This window comes from Microcaecilia unicolor, chromosome 12, assembly GCF_901765095.1.
Source record: "Microcaecilia unicolor chromosome 12, aMicUni1.1, whole genome shotgun sequence".
NCBI classification, from domain to species: Eukaryota; Metazoa; Chordata; class Amphibia; order Gymnophiona; family Siphonopidae; genus Microcaecilia; species Microcaecilia unicolor.
The window spans coordinates 47,819,555-47,845,108 of NC_044042.1; the positions used below are offsets into that span (position 1 = coordinate 47,819,555).

At 45.6% G+C, this 25,554-nt stretch overlaps 1 protein-coding gene across 2 annotated transcripts in view; it reads right to left on the reverse strand.

Annotated features, from left to right (window-relative positions):
* SIK3 (SIK family kinase 3) overlaps positions 1-25,554 on the reverse strand; it is a 454,627-nt gene that overhangs the window by 136,342 nt on the left and 292,731 nt on the right. For both annotated transcript variants that reach the window (XR_003944053.1, XM_030221942.1), the window contains exon 4: positions 25,073-25,234. Coding sequence is in view for 1 of the 2 variants with exons in the window: in XM_030221942.1 (XP_030077802.1) it covers positions 25,073-25,234 (162 nt within the window). In the remaining variant the exon portion in view is untranslated. The remainder of the gene's footprint in view (positions 1-25,072; positions 25,235-25,554) is intronic.

A 25,554-nucleotide genomic window follows, 5' to 3' on the forward strand; every position in this document is an offset into this window, starting at 1 on the left:
GATGAGTGCTATCTAGTCTTCTGGCAATGAGCCACATATATATAGTTATCACCCATAAAGTAAGAGATCGCTATGTAACATAGTACCATAGTAAATTAAAGCAGATAAAGATCTGAATGTTCCATCTAGTTTGCCCAACCGTCACACAAACCACTCCTCGCTCTTGGAGAACAAGTCCAATCTCTGGAAGCTACAGTAGCAGAGAAGCTGAGGTAGGCAAAAAGGTATGTAGAAGAGATCTACAAGGAGAAGTCCTAACTCCAGTCTGGCAAGCTCTGTGCTGCCTTAGATGAGGGAGGTCACCTAAAAGAAAAACACCACCTTGATAAGAAAAGATTGATCCTGAAGCCAGGACCTGCCTTCCAGGGGATGAAATATCCTCTCAGAAGTAAGGTTCCCAGAAGGGAAGGGTTAGGGTGAGCATTTTATTAGACATATAGATAACCAGCTGGTTACTTGCCTGCCTGGTGTTAAGAAGATCGACTTTATATGTCATCTAGATAAGATTTTAGACAATTCTGGGAAGTAGCTGGCCAACTGGTACAAGTGGGTGTCAATGACATAGGAAAGTGTGATAGGGAGGTTCCAACACAAATTTAGTCTCTTAGGTAGAAAGTTGAAATCCAGGAACTCTAGGGTAGCATTCACAGAAACACCCCCCATTCCATGCACAGGACTTAAGAGGCAAACAGAGCTCTGAAGCTCAAAGCCTGAGGTGCTAATTCAGAGAAGAGGTGAGGTTTCCTAGGCGGAAGAAAAATGTCAAAATGGAATATTCATTGTTTGATGTTGGATCACAAGTAAGGAAACTATATTTTGGTGGTTGTATTTTTGGAGAAAATATTTCTTCACTCAACATGTAATTAAACTCTGGAATTTGTTGCCAGAGAATGTGTTAAAAAAAGTAGTTAGCTTAGCAGGGTTTTAGGGGTTGAATAATTTCCTAAAAGAAAAGTCCATAAGCTATTATTAAAATGGACTTGGGAAAATCCACTGCTTATTTCTAGGATAAGAAGCATAAAATCTGTTTTACTGTTCTGGGATCTTACCAGGTACTTGTGACCTGGGTTGGCTACTGTTGGAAAGAGGATACTAGGCTTGATGGCCCTTCAGTTTGTCCTAGTATGGCAATACTTATGTTTTATATTAAGTTGTAAGAGATCTTATCAGTTATCAAAGTCAATACAAAGATTTAACATAAAACAAAGTGGAGAAAATATTTTTTCACTCAGTGCAAAGTTAAGCTCTGGAACTTTTTGCACCTCTGGGTTTAAAGAAGGTTTGGACAAACTTCTGGAAAAAAAAGTTTACAACTCATTATTAATATAGACCTGGGGAAAGTCACTGCTTATCCTTGGGGTTAACTAGCATGAAATTGTGCTACGTTTTGGAATCCTGCCACGCATTTGTGACCTGGATTGATCATTGCTGGAAACAGAATACTAAGCTAGATGGGCCTCTGGTCTGACTCAGTATATCATATTCTCACACAGCTCAACATATTACTATCCATCAAGAATGATGAGAGTAAAGCAACACACAGGTGAAAAGTACCTTGAAAGGATGCAGAACAGCATATTTAATTGACATCAGAATGGAATCCTTTATTACAAAGAGGAAGTTAGAAGTCAAAAATTAATTAGGAAGAGGGGCCACTGTATGAATTTTCCTATGTGATAAAATGCTGTGTGCCATTCTCTCTTTTTTGATTTTTGCAATTTCTTTTCAGCAGGGAAGACCTGAACACCACAGACATAAGATTCTGTACATACAGCTAACACTACCAGAAAGAAGAGACACTGAAAATTTGAGCAATGAACTTAAAACTGCATACACTAAACATGCCGCGATATATGTCCTTGATATGTGATAGCACCTGAAGAACCAAATCACTAGCAAACCAGCTGAGTAAATTAGACCTGCGACACCAAACTTGGAGAGCAGGGAAAGTTCCTCCCACCCAGTCCCAAATCAGTGTGCTTGAGTCACATCATTACTTACAGCCTGCTAAAAACAGTAACAACTCAGGAGGTCATGTGCAAGAAGAGCAAAATATAGCCCATTAAATCCCACATAGCTATTTTTATCCTGAAGAAGAGTGTTCCATTTCATTATTGCATAAATTAGTCTGGAGAGGGGCTGTTGGGTATCCTGCTTTCAGAGTCACTGCTCTTTTACGCCTCTCAATAGCACATCATTCTTCTCCTCTCAAGCATTCCGTGCTTTTTGGTTCTGCAGTGATAATAAATAAAGGTAGGAGATTATTCAAATCTTTCTTTCTGGGCTTTAGTCCTGACTAGGATACATACACCTGGTTGGCCTGAGCATAAATGGCTTGGGTTTAGCACGGATTCAGAAGGCTATGGAGGTAATTTGATAAAAGAAGGCTAAGCCCAAAATAAGGCAACCTAAGTTAGATAATACAGAAGTAGGTAACTGTTTTATAAAGTAAAGAATCACCCAAAGACATACATGTCCATGGTGCTGTGGACAAAAGATAAGGACATTTTACAAACATGCACAACAGATTAAAAGTAGTTTGACATGAGGCCATATATGTCTACATATATATGTATGCTGTGATTTTATAAACTGCAGGAACACACATTATACATACCATTTGCCTTGATCTGCTATTGAAAAGGAGTGAGCTAAATGAAATCAGTAAAAAAAAACTGTATATAGTAGTACTCATGCACGTATGAGGTAACATTTGTAAACTTTCACACACAATGACGAGAAAGGGAGCCTTTAACAGGAAAAAAAAACCCATTTGTCCCAGAGGAGGTGGGTTTGCTAGTCAGAGTGGTGAGCAAATCTGCCCACAAAGGACATGATTTGGGGCAGGTCTAAACGCCAGTTGGTAAAAGTGCCAAGGTATGCAGTACATGTATCTAACTTATAAAATCCAAACTAGAATACAAAGGAGAGGGAATCCAATAGCACAGAAGCAAAAGCAAATAGACAAAAAAACCACCACAAGATGTCTTCAAGAATGGGGGTGTCTCAACTTCACTTTAATGATCACACCTGACACTGTCTGTGTTTCGGCATTAAATGACTGCATAAGGTCTAATGATAGTGTCTAATTCCAAGGTAACAAACCATCTAGTGAAGGAAAACAGCCTCATCTTTAAAAAGACAAATCTGCTGAGGACTTGAATCAATGACGCCAAGCGAAAAGCACAGAAACAGAACTAAACTTGCATTCGAAAGGAATGCCTAGAACATACCTCCTATTCCAAAACTGCATTTATATCATCTGGTATTAATGTGGGTCCTGGCAAGGTGGTGTGATATTGCAGACCATATAGAGCTGCCTATATGTAATATGTGGACAGGAATTGGATACTTTTTTCAGAAAACTATATGAGTGACTAATCAATACATGAAAATCAGAGAAAAAATGGAGATGTATTTATAATCAAGAATGAACTTGCAAGGACAGTACTCGGATACAATGCTGTGAATGATCGCATTATGTAAATTAGATTTGATGGACAACCCTTCAATATAACTACAATTCAAGTTTATGCGCCAACAACTGATGCAACAATTTTATGATCATGTTCAAGTTGAAACAGACAGATCATTCAGAAATGATCTGTTACTGGTAGTTGGAGACTGGAATGCCAAACTTGGGAAAAGAAAGGAAGGTTATGCAGTTGGATCTTATGGGCTAGGAACTAGAAATAAGGCAGGAAATAGGCTTATCGATTTTTGTGTAGCCAGCAATTTCTTCATTGCAAATACATTTTTCATCCAACAGAAACAGCATTTGTATGCCTGGACATCACTATGTGGAGAATACCGAAACCACACTAACTATATTCTCAGCACTTGTAAATGAGAGTTCTAAAACCAGGCCACAAGCAGATTGTGGAAATCATTGTGAACTTCTCATATGCAAGATACAAGTTAGAAACATGAAAACGGCCCTCTGCAGCATCCACTATCTCTTCCTCTCCCTAAGAGATCCCACATGCCTGTTCCATGTTTTCTTGGATTCAGACTCAGTCTTTGTCTCCATCACCTCCACCAGGAGGCTATTCCACCACACTTTTCATTAAAATGTCTTTCCTTAGATTACTCCTGGGCCTAAAATCTCTTAATTTCATCCTATGCCCTCTTATTCCAGAGTTTTCCCTTCATTTAAAAAAGGCTCACCTCCTGTACATTAATGCCATGGAGTACTACTATAAAACTACTATAAATCACTTCTATAGCGCTACCAGTCGTACGCAGCGTTTTACAATTGAACATGAAGAAAGACAATCCCTGCATTAATGCCATGGAGTACTATGTTACTATGATGTCTCCATCATATCCCCTCTCTCTTGCCTTTCTTCCAGAGTATACATATCGAGGTTTGTAAGTCTATCCCCATATGCTTTATGACAGAGCCCACTGACTAATTTTGTAGTTGCCCTCTGGACTAACTCCATCCTGTTTATATCATTTTGAAGGTGTGGTCTCTAGAACTGCACACAGTATTCTAAATGGGGCCTCATAAGAGAAGGGCACAATCACCTCTTTTTCCTTGCTGGCCATTCCCCTCCCTATGCAACCTTGCATCCGTCTGACCATCATCTTTTTCACTCATTTGGCCTGTCACAAAACACCTAGCCACCCGCCTAGGGTTATCACGCGGTCACTTAGAGGGTCTATCCCAAGCACAGCTCAGGACAGCCTGCACCTGCCACTTGTGCTCTACACTAGTACCCTCCTCCCACCGACTGGGTCACAATCGCCTCTGGGCGAGTCTCCCACTCTCTAATTATCCCCAATGATTTCTAGGTTACTGAGGCTACACTCCCAGTGGTCCCACAGTTCCCAGAATGCATTCACAGACCCAGCACACAAACCACCAGGATTCTTTATCAATCCAGACAAACAGGGCAAACAAACAATTATGTTTATTCTCTTAAAAAATATTGAAAAGTGGAACAAAATAGTGCAAACAGGCAAACAATAACAGGTAACTGAAATATGGATCAATTATAGCACTAACTAAACATTTGCATACTGACTAAATAGTACCTGGGAAGATCAGGACATACAATTCACCGAGCCTCATCAAAGAGATCTGTCTCTCCTTCTTCCCTGCTAAGACTGAAGGCAAAATAAGTACCCTCTAAATGAACATGAGCTCCTAGGCCAATCAGAGCCCAGTCCAACAAGATTTGAAAGTATACTGCTGCTTGCTTCCTACTTGTGTTAAATAAAAAGAACATTCAGTTTCCAATAACAGCTTTACAGTAAAGAAGCGCCAACTGCTGGCCTAATAGGAGAAACACACTTCAGGACATTATTAAAATACAAAAATATCTAATACATTTTACAGGCTTAAAACACACTTTAAAATCATCAGATATGATCACCCCCCAAGTCCACTCTTCTTTGTATACAGAAGTACTTACCCCCTATACATACCAACTCCCTTGGAGTTTTATAGCCAAGAGCATGACCCCTGCATTTTTTAGCATTAAATCTTAGCTGCCAATTTCTGGACCATTCTTCAAGCTTCGCTATATCCCTCCTCATGCTATCCACACACTTTGGAGTGTCTAACCCGCTACAGAGTTTGGCAAGGACTGTCTATCTGAAGATGAACCAGATCTGCACACCATGGCCTCCTGGGCCAATCTGGAGCCTCTAGAAACACTCCGCCTGGATGGCATGCAATGTCCCGGAGAAGCCAGCATATCAAGGGCCAGGGAGGAAATATGTACATAAGAGTGAGTAGGCCAGGGCTGGAGAAGAGCATCCACTTCTTGAGAGCAGGGCTTCTTCCTGAGACTGAAGAATTTGGGAAGTTTCACACTGGCTTTCTTGGCCATCAGATTAATGAGAGGCAAGCACCATCTCGAGGTTATACGTGAGAAGGCTTGGTTGGAAAGAGTCCATTCCTATGAGTCTAGAGCATTCCTGCTGAAATAATCCACCTGGTTGTTTAGATGTTCTACAATATGAGCTGCTAAAAATAAGCTGTAGATTCCTTTCTGCCCAATGAAGAAATGAAAGACACAATGAAAGCTGAATCACAGAAGAAACTACATAAGGTTAAATGGCCAAAGAAATCAAGATAGATAATAAAGAAACATTAGAAATAGCCCAGAAAAAGATAGAGGTTTGGCCTAGTGGTTAGGGTGGTGAACTTTGGTCCTGGGGAACTGAGGAACTGAGTTCAATTCCCACTTCAGGCACAGGCAGCTCTTTGTGACTCTGGGCAAGTCACTTAACCCTCCATTGCCCCATGTAAGCTGCATTGAGCCTGCCATGAGTGGGAAAGCGCAGGGTAAAAAAAACAAACAAACAAAAGAAAGACAAAGATCTTGTTAAAGAACTTAACTGTAAATTTCAAAGGGCAGTCAGAAAAGACAAATATTGATATTACATCATCTGTAAAGAAATTGAACAGGGCAATAAACTAGGAAAGATGAGGGCAGTTTTTAACATATTCCTGAAATCAAAAAGAAATTCCAGCCATGAATAGGTATAAGGCAGGTATGAGGAATGGACAAAAATTAACAGACAAATACAAAATCAAACAAAGATGCAAGGAATACAAAGAAGACCTGTACAAATGTTGATGATACAAAAGAGGACTTTGTGCACACACAAGAACTAATAATTTTAGAAGAAGACATCAGATCAAATCTAAGGTCAATGCCAAGAAGGAAGGCTAATGAAAATGGTAAAATTATGTATCATACCTGATAATTTTCTTTCCATTAATCATAGCTGATCAATCCATAGACTGGTGGGTTGTGTCCATCTACCAAGCAGGTGGAGATAGAGAGCAATCCTTTTGCCTCCCTATATGTGGTCATGTGCTGCCGGAAACTCCTCAGTATGTCGATATCAAAACTCCATCCACAGGACTCAGCACTTAGAGAATTACACCCACAAAGGGACACTCTGCCCAGCTCACCACCGCCGAAACGGGGGAGGGGAATCAACCCAGCTCATCCCCACACAAGTGGGGGAGGGGAATCCGTCCAGCTCATCCCCACGGAGCGGGGGAGGGACACCACACCCGCCGATGCGGGGGGGGGGGGGGATCTGGCTTATCCTGCAACCGCGGGAGGAGCTGACTGACCCTAACACCACCGAAGCGGGAGGGGTACAAAGCTGCCCTCTTGCTTTCGCTCTGCTGCCCAATCAGGATCCGGTGTTCTTCTATTGTTTTGTTGTTCTTTGCCATTGTTTTATTCTCTTTAACGATACAAGGACTTGTTTAATTTAACGCTCATAATGTAACCATAATAGTTGTAACAGATTGCACTTCCATCAATACAATGTATTGTAAGCCACACTGAACCCGCAAATAGGTGGGAAAATGTGGATACAAATACAGAAATAAAGTAAATGTAATTAAAAAATAAATAGCCGCACGAAGCGGATGGGAGCGCCGGCAGAATTTAGGTCTCAATCCAGCCCTGAAAAACGGAGGGGAGAGGAATGCAGCAGCTCACTGTAACACAAAATCGTCTCAACTCCTGAAGAATCCAATTGAAAAAATTTGAACACGAAGTCCTCCTGAACAGGAACATGAGACTAAACTTGAACCTGAAATGCAACCAGAATATAAACAGTACAGATATCTGGGAGGGGCTATGGATGATCAGCTATGATTAATGGAAGAAAATTATAGGTCATGATACATAATTTTAACCTTCCATAGCATCATGCTGTGACTCAATCCATAGACAGGTGGGATGTACCGAAGCAGTACTCACCCGAGCGGGACATAGAAATCCCTGACCGCACATTGAAGCTCCAAACCGGGCCTCCGCCCGAGCAGCCACAGTCAAGCGGTAATGTCTGAAGAAGGAATGAGCCGATACCCAAGTTGCCGCCCTACAAATCTCTTCCAAGGAAACGGACCCGGCCTCTGCCATCGACGGCCGCCTGGTGCTCTAGTGACGTGAGCCTTCAGCCTGGATAGGTGGCACCCTCCCCCGCGGCCACCTAAGTCACTGCAATGTTTCTCCTTGACCCATAGTGCTACTGTAGGCTTGGCAGCCTGCAGACCCTTACGAGGCCTGCGAACAGCACAAACAGATGATCCGACTTCCGGAAATCATTGGTCACTTCCAAGTATCTGATGATGACTCGTCTCACATCTAGATATTAGAGACCAGAGTACTCCTCTGGGTAGTCCTCCCTACGAAGGAGGTAGACAGAGCTGCTGATTCACATGGAAGCGAGAAACAATCTTGGGCAGGAAGGAAGGCACTGTGCGAATAGACACTCATGCCTCAGTGAACTGCAGAAAGGGCTCTCGGACATGATAGCGCCTGGAGCTCGGAAAATCTTCTGGCTGAAGTGATAGCCACAAAAAGACTGCTTTCAAGCTCAGGTCTTTCAGAGATGCCCTCCGACAAGGGTTCAAAAGGCGGCTTCTGCAAGGCTCTTAGCACAGATTGAGATTCCATCCAGGTACCACTGAGTGCAGAGGAGGGCGCAGGTGATTAACCTCCCTTGAGAAAGCGCACCACATCTGGCTGCGAGGCCAGGGAAGCACCCTTCAGGCGACCCCTGAAAGCAAGCCCAGAGCCGCTACCTGGACTTTAAGGGAACTGAGCGACAGGCCTTACTCTAGACCTTCTTTGCAGGAACGCCAACACTGAAGAAATGGAGCAGTGAAGGGAGAAGAGAGCCTGCCTCACACCACGATGCAAAGGTACGCCAAAACCCGTGACGTAAGCAGTAGAAGTAGGAGCGCGTCCTCGCTCTCAGCATAGTGAACAGATGTAAGCCTTGTCTGAGAAACCCTTCTTCCTCAGACGCTGCCCGCTCAATAGCCAGGCCATAAGACCGAAGGGGGAGGATCCTCCATCACCACGGGACCCGGATGCAACAGGCCCTGCTCCCTGGCAGCCGCAGAGGGCCGTCCCTGAGAGCCTGATCAAGTCCGCATACCAGGGACGTCTGGGCCAGTCCGGACCCACCAGGATTATCCGGCTGTATGCTTTGCACCCGGTCTAGCACCCTGCCCAACATGGGCCAGGGCGGGAACACATAGAGAAGCTCCTGTTCAGCCACTGTTGGAGAGAGCATCTACTCCCAGAGATCGAGGGTCCCGTCCTCTGCTTAAAAGTGCGGCACTTGGCAATTGGCGATGACGCCATCAGATCTAGGCTTGGCTGGCCCCAGCGCTTCATGATGTCCAAGAACGCCTGAGCAGATAGCTGCCACTCTCCGGGATCCAAGGTATGGCGACTGAGAAAGTCCGCCTTGACATTCATGACTCCCGCAATGCGGGCCACCGACAGCTGTTCCAGGTCGCTTCCGCCCACTGGCATAGATTCATGGCCTCCTTGGCTAGAGGGGCTCTTGGTACCCTCCCTGGCGATTGACATAGGCCACAGCCGTGGCATTGTCCATCAGGACCCGTACTGGCTTCAACGCCAGTACCGGGAGAAACTCCAAAAGCGCCAACCGAATGGCTCTGAGTTCCAGGAGGTTGATAGACCACTTTGCCTCTGCAGGAGACCAGAGCCCTTGCACTGTCCTTCCCAAGCAGTGGGCTCCCCAGCCCGACAAAGGGGCATCCGTCGTGACGACAACCCACTCCGGGTCAAAAGAGGCATTCCTGCGGACAGCTTGTCTGGCCTCAGCCACCAGCTCAGCGCCTTGCACACCGCTGGATCCAAGGGAAGGCGCACAGCGTAATTCTCCGACACTGGAGTCCATCGCTGCAGCAGAGAGTGCTGTAGAGGTCTCATATGGCCCTGGCCCAGGGCACTACTTCCATCGTGGCCGTCATAGAGCCCAACAGCTGCACATAGTCCCAGCCCGAAGAGGACAGGCTACTAGGAACTGGTCCACCTGAAGCCTGAAGCTTGACAATCCGATTGTCTGGCAGGAAACACTCTGCCCACTTGGGTGTCGAAACGAACTCCCAGATACTCCAGGGACTGAGTCGGGCGCAGCTGGCTTTTCTCCCAGTTGATGATCCACCCCAGGGAGCTCAAAAGAGCAATCACCCGGTCTGAAGCTCTGCCGCACTCTGCTAAGAGGGGCTCGGATCAACCAGTCGTCCAGATAAGGATGGACTTGTACTCCTTCCTTGCGTAGGAAGGCCGCGATTGACCACCATTACTTTGGAGAAGATCCGCTGAGCAGTAGCCAACCCGAACGGGAGGGCTCTGACTGGAAGTATCGGCCAGGACTGCAAAACGCAGAAAGCGTTTGATGAGGAGGCCAGATGGGAATATGCAGTAAGCTTCCTTGATGTCCAAGGATGCCAGTAACTCCCCTGCCTTCACTGCCGCTATAACAGAGCGAAGAGTCTCGGAAGTGTCGAACTTTCAAGGCCCGATTGACCCCTTTGATGTCGAGGATAGGACCGCACAGAACCTCTTTCTTTGGTACCACAAAGTAAATGGAGTAACTCCCTTGCCAAGCTGATCTTCTGGCACCGGAACGACCGACCAAGGCTGATCAGATTGTCCAAAGTCTGCTGCACTGCCACAGCTTGACCGGAGCTTGCAGGGAGAGTGCACAAACCCGTCTCTTAAGGGTCGGCAGAACTCTAGCTTGTAAGCCATCTCTGATGACTTCCAGCACCCTGTCTGAAGTTACCCTGGTCCACTCGCCCAGAATGAGGATAGGCGTCCTCCAATCTGCTCTGAGCCATGGACCAGGGCCCCGTCATTGGGTACGAGACCCTGGGGGAGGACCGGAGGACGCACCTCCGGGACGGCGGTCTCTGCGAAAGGGAATTCTGCTTGGGGGAGAAGTTCTTTTGAAGGAAGAGGGGGCAGAGGAGCCCGACATGCCCGGGCGATACCCGACGGGCTTCCTGAAACCGTACCTTTGGAGGAACCGGGGCGGGCACCACTGGCCCGAGCCCTGACCCTCCGGTAACCTCTTGCCCTTAGACGGCCGAGATTGGTCACTATCTTGTCCAGCTCGACCCCAAAGAGCAGCGTTGCCTTTAAAAGGCAACTTAGCCAGCGAGACTTTAGAGGCATGGTCAGCAGACCAACGCTTCAGCCAAGCCCAGCGCCTTGCAGAGACTGTCTGAGCCATACCTTTAGCCGAGGCTCTCAAGACATCATACAGCAAGTTCTGCCAAGCAGGCCAGCCCGATTCCAGGGCTGCCAATCAGCCCTCAGGAAGGATCCGAGGGGAAGCCCGCTGCACAATCGTCAGGCACGCCCTGCCACATAGGAGCCGCAAACTGAGGCCTGCAAACTTAAAGCAGCCGCCTCGAAGGACGACTTTAAAGCTGCCTCCAATCTTCTGTCTTGGGCGTCCTTTAGGGCCGTGCCACCTTCCACCGGCAACGCCGTTTTCTTAGTCACCGCAGTGATTAAAGAATCCACGGTAGGCCAAAGAAAGGCCTCCCGTTCACCTTCAGGCAGAGGATAGAGGCGGAACATAGCCCTAGCCACTTTAAGGCTCGCTTCTGGGAAATCCCATTGAGCCGAAATCAAGGTGTGCATGGCTTCATGCACGTGGAAGGTTCTAGGCGGGCGCTTCATCCTCAGCATAAATGGCAGAGCCAGCAGAGGCTGAGGGAGAGGACGTCCTCCGGAAGGAAATCTTCAAAATGCTCATGGCCTGCACTAACAGGTTGGGCAAATCCTCTGAGCGAAAGATCCACGCTGCAGAGGGGTCATCCGCTCCATCCGAGCGGGAATCCGTCTCCTCCAAGGAATACCCAAAGGACCGTTGGGAGAACTCAGATATGCTGCCTTCATCTACATCAGAGGAGACCGAATCCTCTAGGGCCTGGAAATCCACCCGAGGGCGTTTGCTTCCGGAGGCCTCAAACCCTTTATCAGACAGGGGAGCAGGGGCAGCGTTTTGCATAAGAAAGGCCTGATGCAGCAGCAAAATGAACTCAGGGGAGAAACCCCCCAAACTGTGCACTTCTGCAGCCTGGGCCACAGCCCTAGATTGCACCCTCAACCGGCACTCGCAAGAGCGGGGGAGAAAACAAGCTGCGCCCTCGCCCTCCGACGCCATTAGCCATGTGGAGAACCGATCGGGGAACCCCCTGCCCGCTACAAAAGGTAAAATTACCTGCTTCTCGCTCCGAGCTGTAACGAATGGTGTCCCAGTGAGCAGCTGCAATAAACGCTGATATAAACGTTGAAAAAAAACGGCCTTAAAGGATGTTCAAAAAACTTTTTTTTTTTTTTTTACGGAGCCAGCGGGAGGGGGGAGAAAAGGAGGGACCTGGCACCACCAGGTTTGCACTTGCTCAAGAAGAGCCCTCAACCTCAGGTACTCAACAAAACCTAAGAATTAGGCTTGGAAACCTAGCCAGAGCTACTGCTGTGTGTGACCACCACCTGCTGAGATAGAGAACATACTGGGAGTTTCCGGCAGCACATGACCACATATAGGGAGGCAAAAGGATTGCTCTCTATCTCCACCTGCTGGTAGATGGACACAACCACCAGTCTATGGATTGATCAGCATGATGATATAGAAGATGGGATTGCAATTGAACTACTACAAGCTACAGAAGATAAGTTTGTTAAGGTTCTCACCAAACTCTGTTAAGAAATCTGGGAAACAGTACAATGGCCAACTGAATGGAAAAGATCAGTCTACATATCAATTCACAAAAAAGGATGGACTACACAAACTATCAAACAATTTTCCTCGGTGCCATATACCAACAAGCCCATACAGAAGATTATTCAATGAAGACGAGTCATATGCGGAAAGAAAGCTTCTAAATGTGGAAGAAGATTTCAGGAAATGCAGAGGAACAAGAGATATCACTGCCAAAGCATGCTGGATAATTGAAAAGGTCAAAGAATAACAGAAGGAAGTTTATATGTTTTACTATAAGGTCTTTGATTGTGTCGATCTGTCAAACATGGAGAGTCCTTAGGAGAATTGGTATACCTAAGCATCTGATTTGCTCTAATGTGGAATTTGTACATAGGACAAGAAACTATACTCAAAACAGAACATAATGAAATAAACTGGTTCACAATAGGCAAAGCAGTTTGACAGGGCTGCATTTTCTCTCCCTATTTGTCCAACTAATATGCAGAACACCTAATGAGAGAAGCAGGATTAGATGATGATGAAAGAGGTTTAAAAATTGGAGGAAGAAATGTCAACATCCTCAGATATGCTGATGACACTACCTTAATAGCTGAAAGCGAAGATTTAGAAGTCCTTACCGATAAAGTTAAGATAGAAAGTGAAAAATTCACTTTGAATGGGCTGTGTCGGCACTAGTGTATTGGAAAGCCGCAAGTTGTGTTTCGTAAACAGACCCCTAAGTGTTTTCTGTTTTTTTGTCTTGAATATTATATGGATACTGAATTGCACATTGGATATTATTTAAATGATTAAGATTACTATTGATGAAGTTTTTTTAAACCCATGATGGTGGATTTTCCAGGATTTTTGAAAATTGCCCAGAATTACTGTAATTCATCGAGGTCTTTTTCTCCATTATTTGTTTCGTTGGGCTTTTTTTTAACATTTATTGAGTTTTGAGTAATATCTCTGTCATCTTTTCTATTGCACTCAGAGTGGGTGTTTGGTTTACTATATACATTTCTTCAGCCATTCTATCAACATCCACATTATACATAACACTGCATACTGTAGCTCCATGCAAAAGTGAAGCAAAGTTACTCACTGGTAGCAGGTCTCCAAGGACAGCAAGTCAGTATTCTCACAGCTGGGTGATGTTCATCTGATGGGAGACCAGTTCAGACACTAACTAATGAGACTGAGAACTTTCTTGCAGCATCCCACTGCGCTAGTCCTTCCAACCCGCCACGCAGCTTGGGTCCCTCAGTCATATAAAATAGCTAAAGAATTCAACTCCAAGGGGAGATGGGAGGGTATGTGAGACTATCTGGCCTGCTGTCCTTGGAGAACACTTGCTACAGGCGAGTAACGTTGCTTTCTCCGAGGACAAGCAGTTCTTTATATTCTCACAGCTGGGAATCTTTAGCTACCAGGCTCACCGAAAGCAGCAATGCTAGGACAACAGAGACTCGAAATGATTAACCTGAAACTATTTACATACTAGCTGTGAGGGTAAAGCCTGGGGTTTGGAGTTGGATTCTAGACACTGAACAAATTCTTCAGGAGTGCCTACCTAAACTAGATATCATGTTGAGTATCCTGCTCAAGGCAATAATGAGATATGAATGTGTGGACAGTTGACCACATCGCAGCTTTTAGATCTCCTCTACAGAGGGCTGACCTCAAGTGAGCTACCAACGTAGCACTGGTTCTGACGGTAGGAGCTTTGACATAACCCTCTAGAGTCAGGCCAACCTGGGCATGAGTATATTTATGTTGATTGAGATTTAATAAAATCGCCCTTACTACACTGCAAATCAGAGTGATATAGAATTCAAAAATCAATAAATCAAGGCTAGATAGATACTCAATTAAAATTATTATTATTTATTGCATTTGTACCCCACATTATCCCACCTTTTTGCAGGCTCAATGTGGCTTACAGGGTGTTATAATGATATAGTCATTACATGATCTTAAATACATATAATAAATATAGAACAGAGATCAACAATCATTCAGCACAACCATCCAAAACGAAAGAAAATTAGTAACACTTCCTGTTTAATCGATCAGATCAGCCGACCACAAAAACACTCTACAAATCAGAGGTCAGGTAAAGGCTAGAGAAAAGGGATGAGTTTTCAAAGCTGGTTTAAAATGTATAAAGGACACTTCTGAACATAATGGCAGAGGAAGATTATTCTACAAGAAAGGAGCCAAAAAACGGAAAGCGCTCTTTGATGTAGATTCCCAGTGTGCTTGAGATGGATTGGGGAGAGCAAGTCTATAGTCTTTTCATGATGAAATCTGCTAGCCAATTAGAAATTGTACATTTGCTGACAGCTATCTCCACCCTGTTTGGGTCAAAAGAAACAAAAAGCTGGGTGGAATGTCTATGGAGGAGTGGCCTAATGGTGAGTGCAGCGGGTTCTACTGGGTTCTACTCCCACTGTAGCTCTCGTGACCTTGGGTAAGTCACTTAACCCTCCATTGCCTCAGGTACAAAAACTTAGATTGTGAGCCCTCTTGGGACAGAGAAAGTACCTGCATATAATGTGAACAGCACTGCACATGTCTAGTAGCGATATAGAAATGATTAGTAGTAGCAATTTGCTCCAGATAGAAGACTAAGGCTCATTTGCAGCCTAAGGTATGAAGTACATTCTCACCAGGATGGGCATGTGGCTATAGAAAAAATGTTGGTAGGATGACTGACTAAGATGGAACTCCAACACTACCTTAGGAAGGAATTTAGGTTTCATGCGGTGAAACATAGTGAAAGGTAGATCAGCTACTAGGGCCTGAAGCTCACTGACTCTGCGAGCTGAAGTAACTGCCAACAAAAAAACAACTTTCCAGGTCAAACACTTCAGATGACAGGAATCAAGCGGCTCTCCTGGAGCCAGTCAAAAGCTCGTCCCTTGCTTCAATTGGGGAGCTGGCATGGGTCTTCTGAGGGCAGGACTGGCGAGGCTATGAATGCTGGGCCTCATGGTCTGGGCATAGCGGGAAGGTGGCAGGAACCTACAATTTTGAAAGTAGTAGGGTCACCGCCTAGGCTCACAGGAAAACCTCTGTGAGGAAGATGGAGCAGCTGGAGGTTCTGAGGGTTTGGATGGTATCAATATACTTCTTAATGAAGTCAGTGACCTCTTCTACCTTATCTCCAAACAGTCTGTGACCTTGAAACAGAACGTCCACTAACCTCTCCTGATCTGCAGGTTCCAGGTCAGAGACATGCAGTCATGACAGTTTGCACATCCTTACACCCATGGGCAGAGTCTGGACATTATGTCAAAAGAATCATACATGCCCCTGGTCAGATATTTTCTACACTTCAGTTGCTTACTGGCCAATTGGCAGAGTTCTGTGGCCTGCTCCTGCGGGAGAGAGTCCATATAACAGTGCACTGTTAACCAAAGACTGCAAATGAAGGCTTGTGTAGAGCTGGTAGGACTGGATGCGGGCAATAAGCATCGAGGCCTGAAAAGCTTTCCTCCCAAACAAGTCCAGTGTCCAAGCCTCTCTACCTAAGGACGCCAAGGCATGAGTCCTGGAGCTCTTAGCTCATTTGAGGGAGGATTTGACCACCAAAGAGTTGTGAGGCAGCTGGGCCCTCTCGAATCTGGGAGCCTTCTGGATACAATACCGTGTATTGTTTATCGTTTATTTGTTCACTATACCGTCACTTATTGCATTGCAAAACAGAACGGTTTACACATCTAAAAATATACAGTAACAAAGTATATAATTTAAACCAGGAAATCCATTTTCAGATAGGATAGCACAAACGAAGCATCCATACAAGAGATAATAACAACGACAGTCATTTTCATCAGTCATACATAATTATCTAAATTATAGCCCTCCTGGAAGTGACGTCACCAGGCAAGATGGCCGCCTAGTCCCGAAGCTCCACCATCCAGCGCCTATAAAAAGCTTTTAAAAGTAATAAAAAGTGGACCTCGGTCGACAATAACGCTGGAAAAGGCTGCCGGATGATCCTCTAGACTCTCAGCTGCAATGAGTAAAACTCCCGCGACGCGGAAAAAGGAGAGCGAGCGGTCCGAAAAAAGCATGGCGGGAAAGACCGCCAAACGCAATGAATCGCCGGAACGGGCCACTCCATCTGACTCTGATTCAGCTCTGTCTGCCTCCGAACATCGCAACCCGCCTCCCAAAAGAGGTATCTCGAGCGAACTGCGTACATTTTTATCTAACATTCAAGAGGAGATAAAACAATCGAAGGAGTAAATCCTCGAACGAATGGACACGCTGAGCACAGATCTTCGCGAATTGGGGGGCAGGGTGGAAGAGGCAGAACTCAAGCTGGAAGAGCAGACAGAGACACTAACTAACATACTGATCAGCTGCAAGATCTTGAAAGAAAAATATGGAACTTGCCTATAAACTGGATGACTTGGAGAACAGAGGACGCCGCAATAACCTCAGATTTCGTGGCGTTCCAGAAGGAGGCGAGACGGAGGATATAATGGTGATAGTGCAAACAATGTGTGCCACGCTGTTGGGCCATGAGGCGGGGGCCACGCCGGTGGAATTAGATAGAGCACACAGAGCACTGGGGCCCCGAAGAGAACAGCAGGTGCGAGACATCATAGTGCGCGTTCATAAATTTGAAGTCAAAGAGCAGGTCAATGGTGAGTGCGAGGCGGGCTCAGAACTTTGAATATGGAGGAGCTAAGATACTGGTGTACCAAGACCTCTCACTATACACTTTGCAACAGCGACGCCAAATGAGGCCTGCACTGGATGTCCTACTTAAAAAACAAGCAGCAGTACAGATGGGGTTTTCCCTTCTCCCTGAATTTTGCGCTGAAAGGTAGTAAATACAGAGTGCGCTCGCTACAAGAAGCTTGGGAAGCACTGGCATGCTGCGGAATTCGTGAGCACAACAGTCCCGCCGGGGAATTAGCAACAACAACACGAGCTAAACTCCAAGGCTGGCAGCGAGCAGCAGGAAATGTGAGACGAGGCAAGTCCAAGAGATGAGAGACCCGGCCTACATCCAAAGTAAGAGAGAAGCTGGAAACAATTGAGTTCTGGACATAAAAGTGGACTCTTACGGGTTTGTCAATTGAACTAAACTTGGACTGAGGTTGATAATTTATTCAATTCAGAGCTTTGGGGAGTGGATTGAGAGAGGAGAGAATGAGCTAAATGCAAACTGTACGAGAAGTGAGCAGATTTGGTAATGTATAAAAATAATAATCGGGAGGGTTACAAAGAATGTTGGGAGGGGGGAAATGGTATTGAAAAGAGATAAAAGAAGGAAGAGAAATGTGAAAGGCGTGGGAGGGTGGGAAGAGGGGCTGGGACGTCTTGGAAAGGGTGCTTCACTTCCTAGTATCCACTCAGAGGACTAGATCCTCTGGTTGGTGTAATATGGGGGGATGACGGAGGGGAACCTGGGGGGGGGGGGGGGGGGGGGGGGAAAGGGGAAAGACTGTTAAACTATGATGAAGTAATTGAGGGTCACAAGGTACAAGTAAGAGGGCCAGGGAGTGCTATTGGCTTATACTTAAATAATAGAACATAATGGGTCATGATTGAAGTTTATATCTTATAATGTAAAAGGATTGATATGCCACAGAAGAGACAGAAACTGTATAGAGAATTACATCAGTTACAACCAAAAATAGTATTTTTGCAAGAGACACACTTGCGGCGTAAGCATGAACATCTTCTACGATGCCCAGGTTACTCAGGAGTGTACTGCGCATCCTCTGAAACCACAAAAAAGGGAGGGGTGGCGATACTGATACACTCCTCCATACCGGTGCAGGTTAAACAGAGTAAACGGGACCCGAGGGGGCCGCTTTATTTATCTTTACATGACATTGAACCAGACAGACATCACATTAGCATCGATATATGCCCCTAATAGTGGACAGGTGGAATTTTTCACAAGGGTTCGTAATTCCTTGATTGCCTTTGTCAGGGGATCCCTAATAATGGGAGGGGACTTCAATGCAGTGATGAACCCGGGATAGACCGAACGGGGGTAACAAGGTCTGAGGGGAAAAAGGAGCTCAGGCACTAGGGTCATTGGTTTATTTCCTTAGGGGTCCTGGACCTGTGGAGGTTGACACATCGGACAGATAGGGATTATACATTTTATTCGCTGGTACATGAGTCATACTCTAGAATTGACTATATCTTTGTGGACGCTGCATTGTTAGAAAGAGGACCAAATGCTGGGATTGGAAGTGTGACACTGTCAGATCACTCCCCAGTGTGGGTAACTCTGCCAAATATACAGGCTGATCAACAAGATAAGAGATGGACCCTAAATACTAGCATTTTGCAAGAGGGTGATGTGCTGGTGGGGTACAAAAAAATGCTACAAGAATACCTAAAACTAAATGTGGATACTGGCCCAGCATTACATGTTGTTTGGGACACCCTGAAGGCAGTGTCTAGGGGTTATTTTCTACAACAGGCAAGCAAACGCTCAAAGGCGAGGAGGCACTGATAACAACCTGCCTTGGCAAAATACAACAACTGGAGAGCAACATAAAATGAATAGATCACAGCAGATGTGGCAGGAGTTGTGTATAGCAAGGATGAGGCTGGATGCCATATACTCAGTGCATTTAGAGGTCTTAAGGGCTAGGCAGGGATGCGCTCTTATGAGTTCACTAACAAAGCAGGCGACTACTGGCTACAAAGATACGCAGGCAGAGAGTAGATCGGCTTATACATCAGGTCGGGATGAGGGTGGTAGCTTGCTGAATCAACTGAGCAAATACGCCAAAGATTGGGGAGTATTATCAAGCGCTTTATAAACAGGAAATCAATCCGCACCCGACGCGATAGATGAATTTCTGCAGGAATGCGAGCTTCCCAACTTGGCTAGACAGCATAGGGACCTGTTGGAAAAGCAGGTTACCCCACAGGAAATACAGGAGGCGATAAGTAGCTTGCCATCTTACAAGTCCCCAGGGTTAGATGGTCTCCCTAATGAATTTTATAAGCAGTTTGCCCCCGAGTTAGCGCCGTTGCTCGCGGATCTGGTCAATCAGGTAGAGGAGGGGGAGGTTCTGCCGTTGACTATGAGAGATGCTTGGATAGCGGTGATACCCAAGCCAGAAAAAGATCACACCGAGTGTGGCTCCTACAGGCCCATATCGGTACTCAATGCCCGATGTTAAGATACTGGCTAAGGTACTTGCCAACAGGCTGGCGCCTATACTCCCGACCCTTGTGCACACCGGACCAAGTGGGCTTTGTGGCCCATCGAAAGGCGATGGACAATATCAGACGTACGGTAGATTAATGCACTTGGCAAAGAGGAATCAGAGGCCTTTGTGTCTCTTGAGTTAGATGCAGAGAAAGCTTTCGATCGCGTTCATTGGTCCTTCATGTACAGAGTCCTGGAGGTAATGGGTTTCGGTGCGAAGTTTATAGGCTGGATACGGGCGTTTATACCTCGCCAAAAGCATGTGTTAAACTTAATGGAAATTATTCTGGCTGTTCACATTGCATAGAGGAACGAGACAGGGCTGTCCCCTATCTCCTCTCCTATTTGCTATGGTTATGGAACCCTTTGCAGCACGGATACGACAAGATCCGAGTTCGTAGGGGCCCGGGTAGCAGACAGAACGCATAAACTGGCGCTCTACGCAGACGATGTTTTGTTATATGTGACACGACCCCTGACTACATTCCCTCGACTTATTCAACTTATAGACGAGTACTCATAGTCTCGGGATTCAAAGTGAATATGGCAAAGTCCGAAGCCTTGAATGTAACTATAGATGAGGAAACGGTAACAGAGCTGAAGTCATCATTCCCATTTAGGTGGGCCCGGGGACAGATTAGATACTTAGGGGTTAAATTGACAGTACCACTGTCAGAGCTTTTCTCGGCAAACTATAAGGGACTGATAAAGACAATTGCAGAGGATATGGAGAGATGGGGAGGACTAGAGGTATCCTGGTTTGGACGTATAGCTATTATTAAGATGAATGTCCTACCTCGCCTCCTGTATTTATTCCAAGTGCTGCCTGTGAAGGCGCCCAGGCGATTTCTCGCGTCCTTACAAGATCGTATTGTGCGTTTCGTCTGGGCAGGAAAGCATCCCAGATTGTCACGAACCTTGTTATATCAAGAGAAGAGGAGAGGAGGATTGGGAGTCTCAAATCTTCATTGGTATTACAGGGCAGCTCAGGGAAAGGCAGCTATGGAATGGTATCAAGACTATCCTGATAGACAGTGGGTCCACTTAGAACAGCACTCTCTTGGAGAGACGCCGTTGGGGGCACTTATGTGGTTGCCAAGGTCTTTTCGCAAACTGCAAGAAGGTGTATGCCCCTCAGTGGAAGTTACTCTATACTATTGGGACAAATTATTTCCAGAGGGCAGATGTGTGCTGTCCCGAATGACACCAATAGCTTATAACCCTTTGTTCCTGCCGGGGAACACTACGGGTGTCTTCACCCGCTGGTATGCGGAGGGAGTGCGAAGGTGGGGTCAATTGTATGACAATAACAATACTGTACTAACTTTTGCGGCACTGAAGACGGAGTTCCCGGTGGTGGAGGGTGAAGAGTTTGCATACTGTCAATTGTCACATTTCCTACACAATGCAGCGACCAGAAAGGTCATCCAGCGGAAATCACTCCCCCTCGAAGAAATATGTGAAAAGTTAATTGGATCCCGGGGGCTTATTGGGAAAATATATAGATGTGTCGCGGCACAGGCTCCAGGACATAGTAGCCATAGGCGGGCGTGGGAAAAAAAGTTGGGTAGGACCATAGAGGAAGTAGAACGGGAGAGTATAGAAAAAAGGGTGACGGGTGTCTCTATACATGTACCGCTCAAAGAAAACGCAGTAAAGGTCTTATATAGGTGGTACCTTACCCCGGATCGACTTCAGCGAATATACCCGACGACTACGGGACTGTGCTGGAGGGGATGCGGCCTAAGGGGAACCATGGGGCACATATGGTGGCGTTGCCTTAAAGTTAAGGCATTCTGGAAGGCAGTGCAAGATAGGCTCCAGAGCTGGCTGGGATGTTTGATACCTTGGGTCCCTGAGGTGTTTCTTTTCTCTGCACCGGTGAGAGGACTGACATCTTGTAAACAGCAGTTGCTGAGACAGGTGACAGCAGTAGCCAGAGTGACAATAGCGTTGCACGGGAAACAAAAAACAGTCCCCCCAATTACAAGATGGCAAAACAAATTAAAGTATGTGTGTGAAATGGAAAGGCTCATAGCCGCACGAAACCACCGGACAAGTCAGTGGCACTCAACATGGCAGTTCTTTGTAAATGCAGTTAACTAGGGGGAAAAAAAAAAAAAAAGAGAGAACGTAGTTTATGAGTGTGAAGGACCAGAAATAGCACTGGGGGAAGGGGGAGGGGGGGAGGGTTTAGGGGGGGTGGAACTGGAGGGGGGAAGAGGGGAGGTCGATAGGTAGGAAATGGGAGGTCACTTATAAAACACAATTAAAAAGTTGAAGTATATTTTGTATTTGATTATGCATGGCAAACTTAAATGTGTATTCTTTGTTATGTATCTGGCACATAGCTATGTGCAAAATTGTATTGCGAATGTGTTAGTTACGCTATGTTCAGAATTAATAATGTTCAATAAAGACTTCTAAAAATTAAAAAAAAATAAATTATAGCCCTCCTTATTTCGTAAAGCAATTTATGTCATACCTATGAGGTTTTCTTTATCAACAGAAGAAATCATATTTCAAAAGCAGTTTTGAAAAAATAAGTTTTTAGAGATATACGGAAATGTGTGTATGATTCTTCTTCCCTGATTTATTTTGGAAGGGAGTTCCACAGTACCTTCTTAGGTACAACCTGCACTGAGAGGGAAGAATCCCAGTTCTTCGTCAGTGATCTATAAGGATACGGTGCAGTGGTACTGTGACCCCTTCCTTAGGAGGAAACTTGTAGTCCAGGACAGTTAACATTTCTGTCCTAGGTTCTTCCTCTGTTTCTAACTTAAAGGGGTTAACAGAAGCCATGTCTCTAACAAAACCAGTGAAAGAGAACCTCAGGTGGAGAGAGATCAGAAGGCATCCCATAAGACTTCTCCTCTGAGCTGAGTGAATCTGTGCCTGCCTTGGCTCAGTGGAACTATGTCCAAACCCTGAAGAGTGCAGAGGTATAGTCCTACCCTCTGACTCTGGGGAAGCTACCTTCCCTGATGTCAAGAGAGGTACTGTATGTGGTGATGTAAATCTCTACACCCTTCAAGGTGTCAGCATCAAGGATCTCTGCACAGGCATGGTTTGAGCCTCAGGAAGAGTTCACAACTGGCACAAGCACCCTCGATACCTGAGCAGGTTGTTGCTGCAGCATCTGCACCAGAATCTCCCCAAGCATGGCTCTGAACCGCTCATCGAAGGAAGGCATTGGCAAAGGCGGGTCAGCCAGAAGAGAGGCAGCCCAAGAAAGCATCAGTGCCGAACCGGTAGCGGGATCCTGGCAGCCTGGAGACTTGTCCACCAGCACCTCTTCCAAAGAGAGGGGGGGTTGCTCTTTCCGGTGCCAGCATTTACTACTACTACTACTATTTAGCATTTCTATAGCACTACAAGGCATACGCAGCGCTGCACAAACATAGAAGAAAGACAGTCCCTGCTCAAAGAGCTTACAATCTAATAGACAAAAAAATAAATAACGTAAGCAAATCAAATCAATTAATGTGAACGGGAAGGAAGAGAGGAGGGTAGGTGGAGGCGAGTGGTTACAAGTGGTTACGAGTCAAAAGCAATGTTAAAGAGGTGGGCTTTCAGTCTAGATTTAAAGGTGGCCAAGGATGGGGCAAGACGTAAGGGCTCAGGAAGTTTATTCCAGGCGTAGGGTGCAGCGAGACAGAAGGCGCGAAGTCTGGAGTTGGCAGTAGTGGAGAAGGGAACAGATAAGAAGGATTTATTCATGGAGCGGAGTGCACGGGAAGGGGTGTAGGGAAAGACGAGTGTGGAGAGATACTGGGGAGCAGCAGAGTGAGTACATTTATAGGTTAGTAGAAGAAGTTTGAACAGGATGCGAAAACAGATAGGGAGCCAGTGAAGGGTCTTGAGGAGAGGGGTAGTATGAGTAAAGCGACCCTGGCGGAAGACGAGATGGGCAGCAGAGTTTTGAACCGACTGGAGAGGGGAGAGATGACTAAGTGGGAGGCCAGCAAGAAGCAGATTGCAGTAGTCTAAACGAGAGGTGACAAGGGTGTGGATGAGGGTTTTGGTAGAGTGCTCGGAAAGAAAGGGGCGGATTTTACGGATGTTGTAAAGAAAGAAACGACAGGTCTTGGCAATCTGCTGGATATGAGCAGAGGAGGAGAGAGAAATGCCTTGGTGTTCCCAGCACTGTGCAACGATGAGTATCGATGTTTGTACTTCCTGGGCTTCCTTCAGTGCTCAGCATCAGGATCCTTCAGTGTCGAATCCATATCTGCCCTTGGTGTCAGATCCGATGCTGACTGGTCCCAGAGCCTACTCTCAGTGCCCAATGTCAAAAGAGATGGAGACTTTCTCGATGCTGGTGCACTCCATCTTGGCACCACCAAGGTTCTTGCTTCCTGTGCTGATGATGATTACCAGCCTTCAAGGAGCAAAAGTCTCTCCTGTTGGACCTGCCAATACCTCTGTATCCTCAACTGCATTTTTAAACACAGAAAACAAGAGTAAGGCCCATGGTCAGGCCCAAGGCACCAAGAGTGCAGATACGTCCACAGAAAATCAAACCAATTACATTCAGTGAACCTCTTGATCCACTGGGGAGTCTTCTGGGACATAGAGAAAAAAAAAATCACGTCCAAATTAAACTAATCATTGTGAACCTAAAAAGGGGCAGCGTTCAAACTGAGGTTGGTGCTCCGGCCTAAAACAGCTTAGCCACTCGCAAAAATTAAAGGAAAGTAAGTGCCGAGAGACCTACCGAAAACTAAAGGGATATAAAATAAGGAAAAATGAAAAATTTTGAAAACAGAAAAAAAAACCCACACAGAAAGGAACTGCAAACAAGAGCACACATATGTTGAGGTGAACATGATGACACATCCTCCCTGCTCTGTGGAAAACAAAAGACTGAGGGACTCTCGTGACAGGCACAAAAGCACCATTGCATGCACAGTTGGATGCTGCTAGAAAGTTCTCAGTCTCGTTAGTTAGTGTCCACACCGGGCTCTGTTGAATGACATCACCCAGCTGTGAAAATACGAAGGCCCGTTTGTCCTCGGAGAAAACACTTCACCATTTTTCTACTGAATACTGTGATGAAGACTAGCAGCCAACCAGGTGTTTTCGTCACGTCTATGGAATTCTCTCTAGTGTACTTTTATGGATTTCTAGCATGCAAAAAGAAAGCCTTGAAAAGAGCTGTCATCACTCTGTGCACAGCAAAATACTTCAAACATGAACAGCCCCTGATTTGCTGATGGTATGCTTTGGGGCCTTCCTCCTGTTGTCTGGCTATGCTTCCTGGTGGTGAATAGCTGGAAGCAGAGCGCTGACTTGGTTTGTGAACTCAGAGGCCCTCCACTGCCCTCTGACTCTTCCTCTCACCTGCTATTTTGATGTTGAGATTTGCGTCCAGCAGCAGGTTCTCTGCCTTCAAGTCACGGTGGACGATATTGCGGCAGTGACAGAAATGGACAGCAGCAACTATCTGTTTGAACTTTCTGCGGGCTTCTTTCTCTGCCATCCGTCCGTGGGCCACTAAATGATCTAAAGACAAAGGAAAGAGAAAAGTTTTTATATGGGGATACTATAAGCTCATTCTGTGGAAGTTTATTTGCTGCTGAAAGCATAAATTAACCAACAGAATATCGGTATTTTACTATCTGAATAGATCCTTCAACATATATGCAAAATTGAAGTCCTAACTTCATATCTTTAGCAAGGTTAATGCTGAAGTATAACAATTTGCTTACATCCTATGCTGTCTATTAAGATGTTTTATTGTGTATTGTGTTGACACTGTTAGTAATATACAATGCTGTCTCAATATGTTTACTGCTTTAATGGTCTGTTGTCTATATTTTACG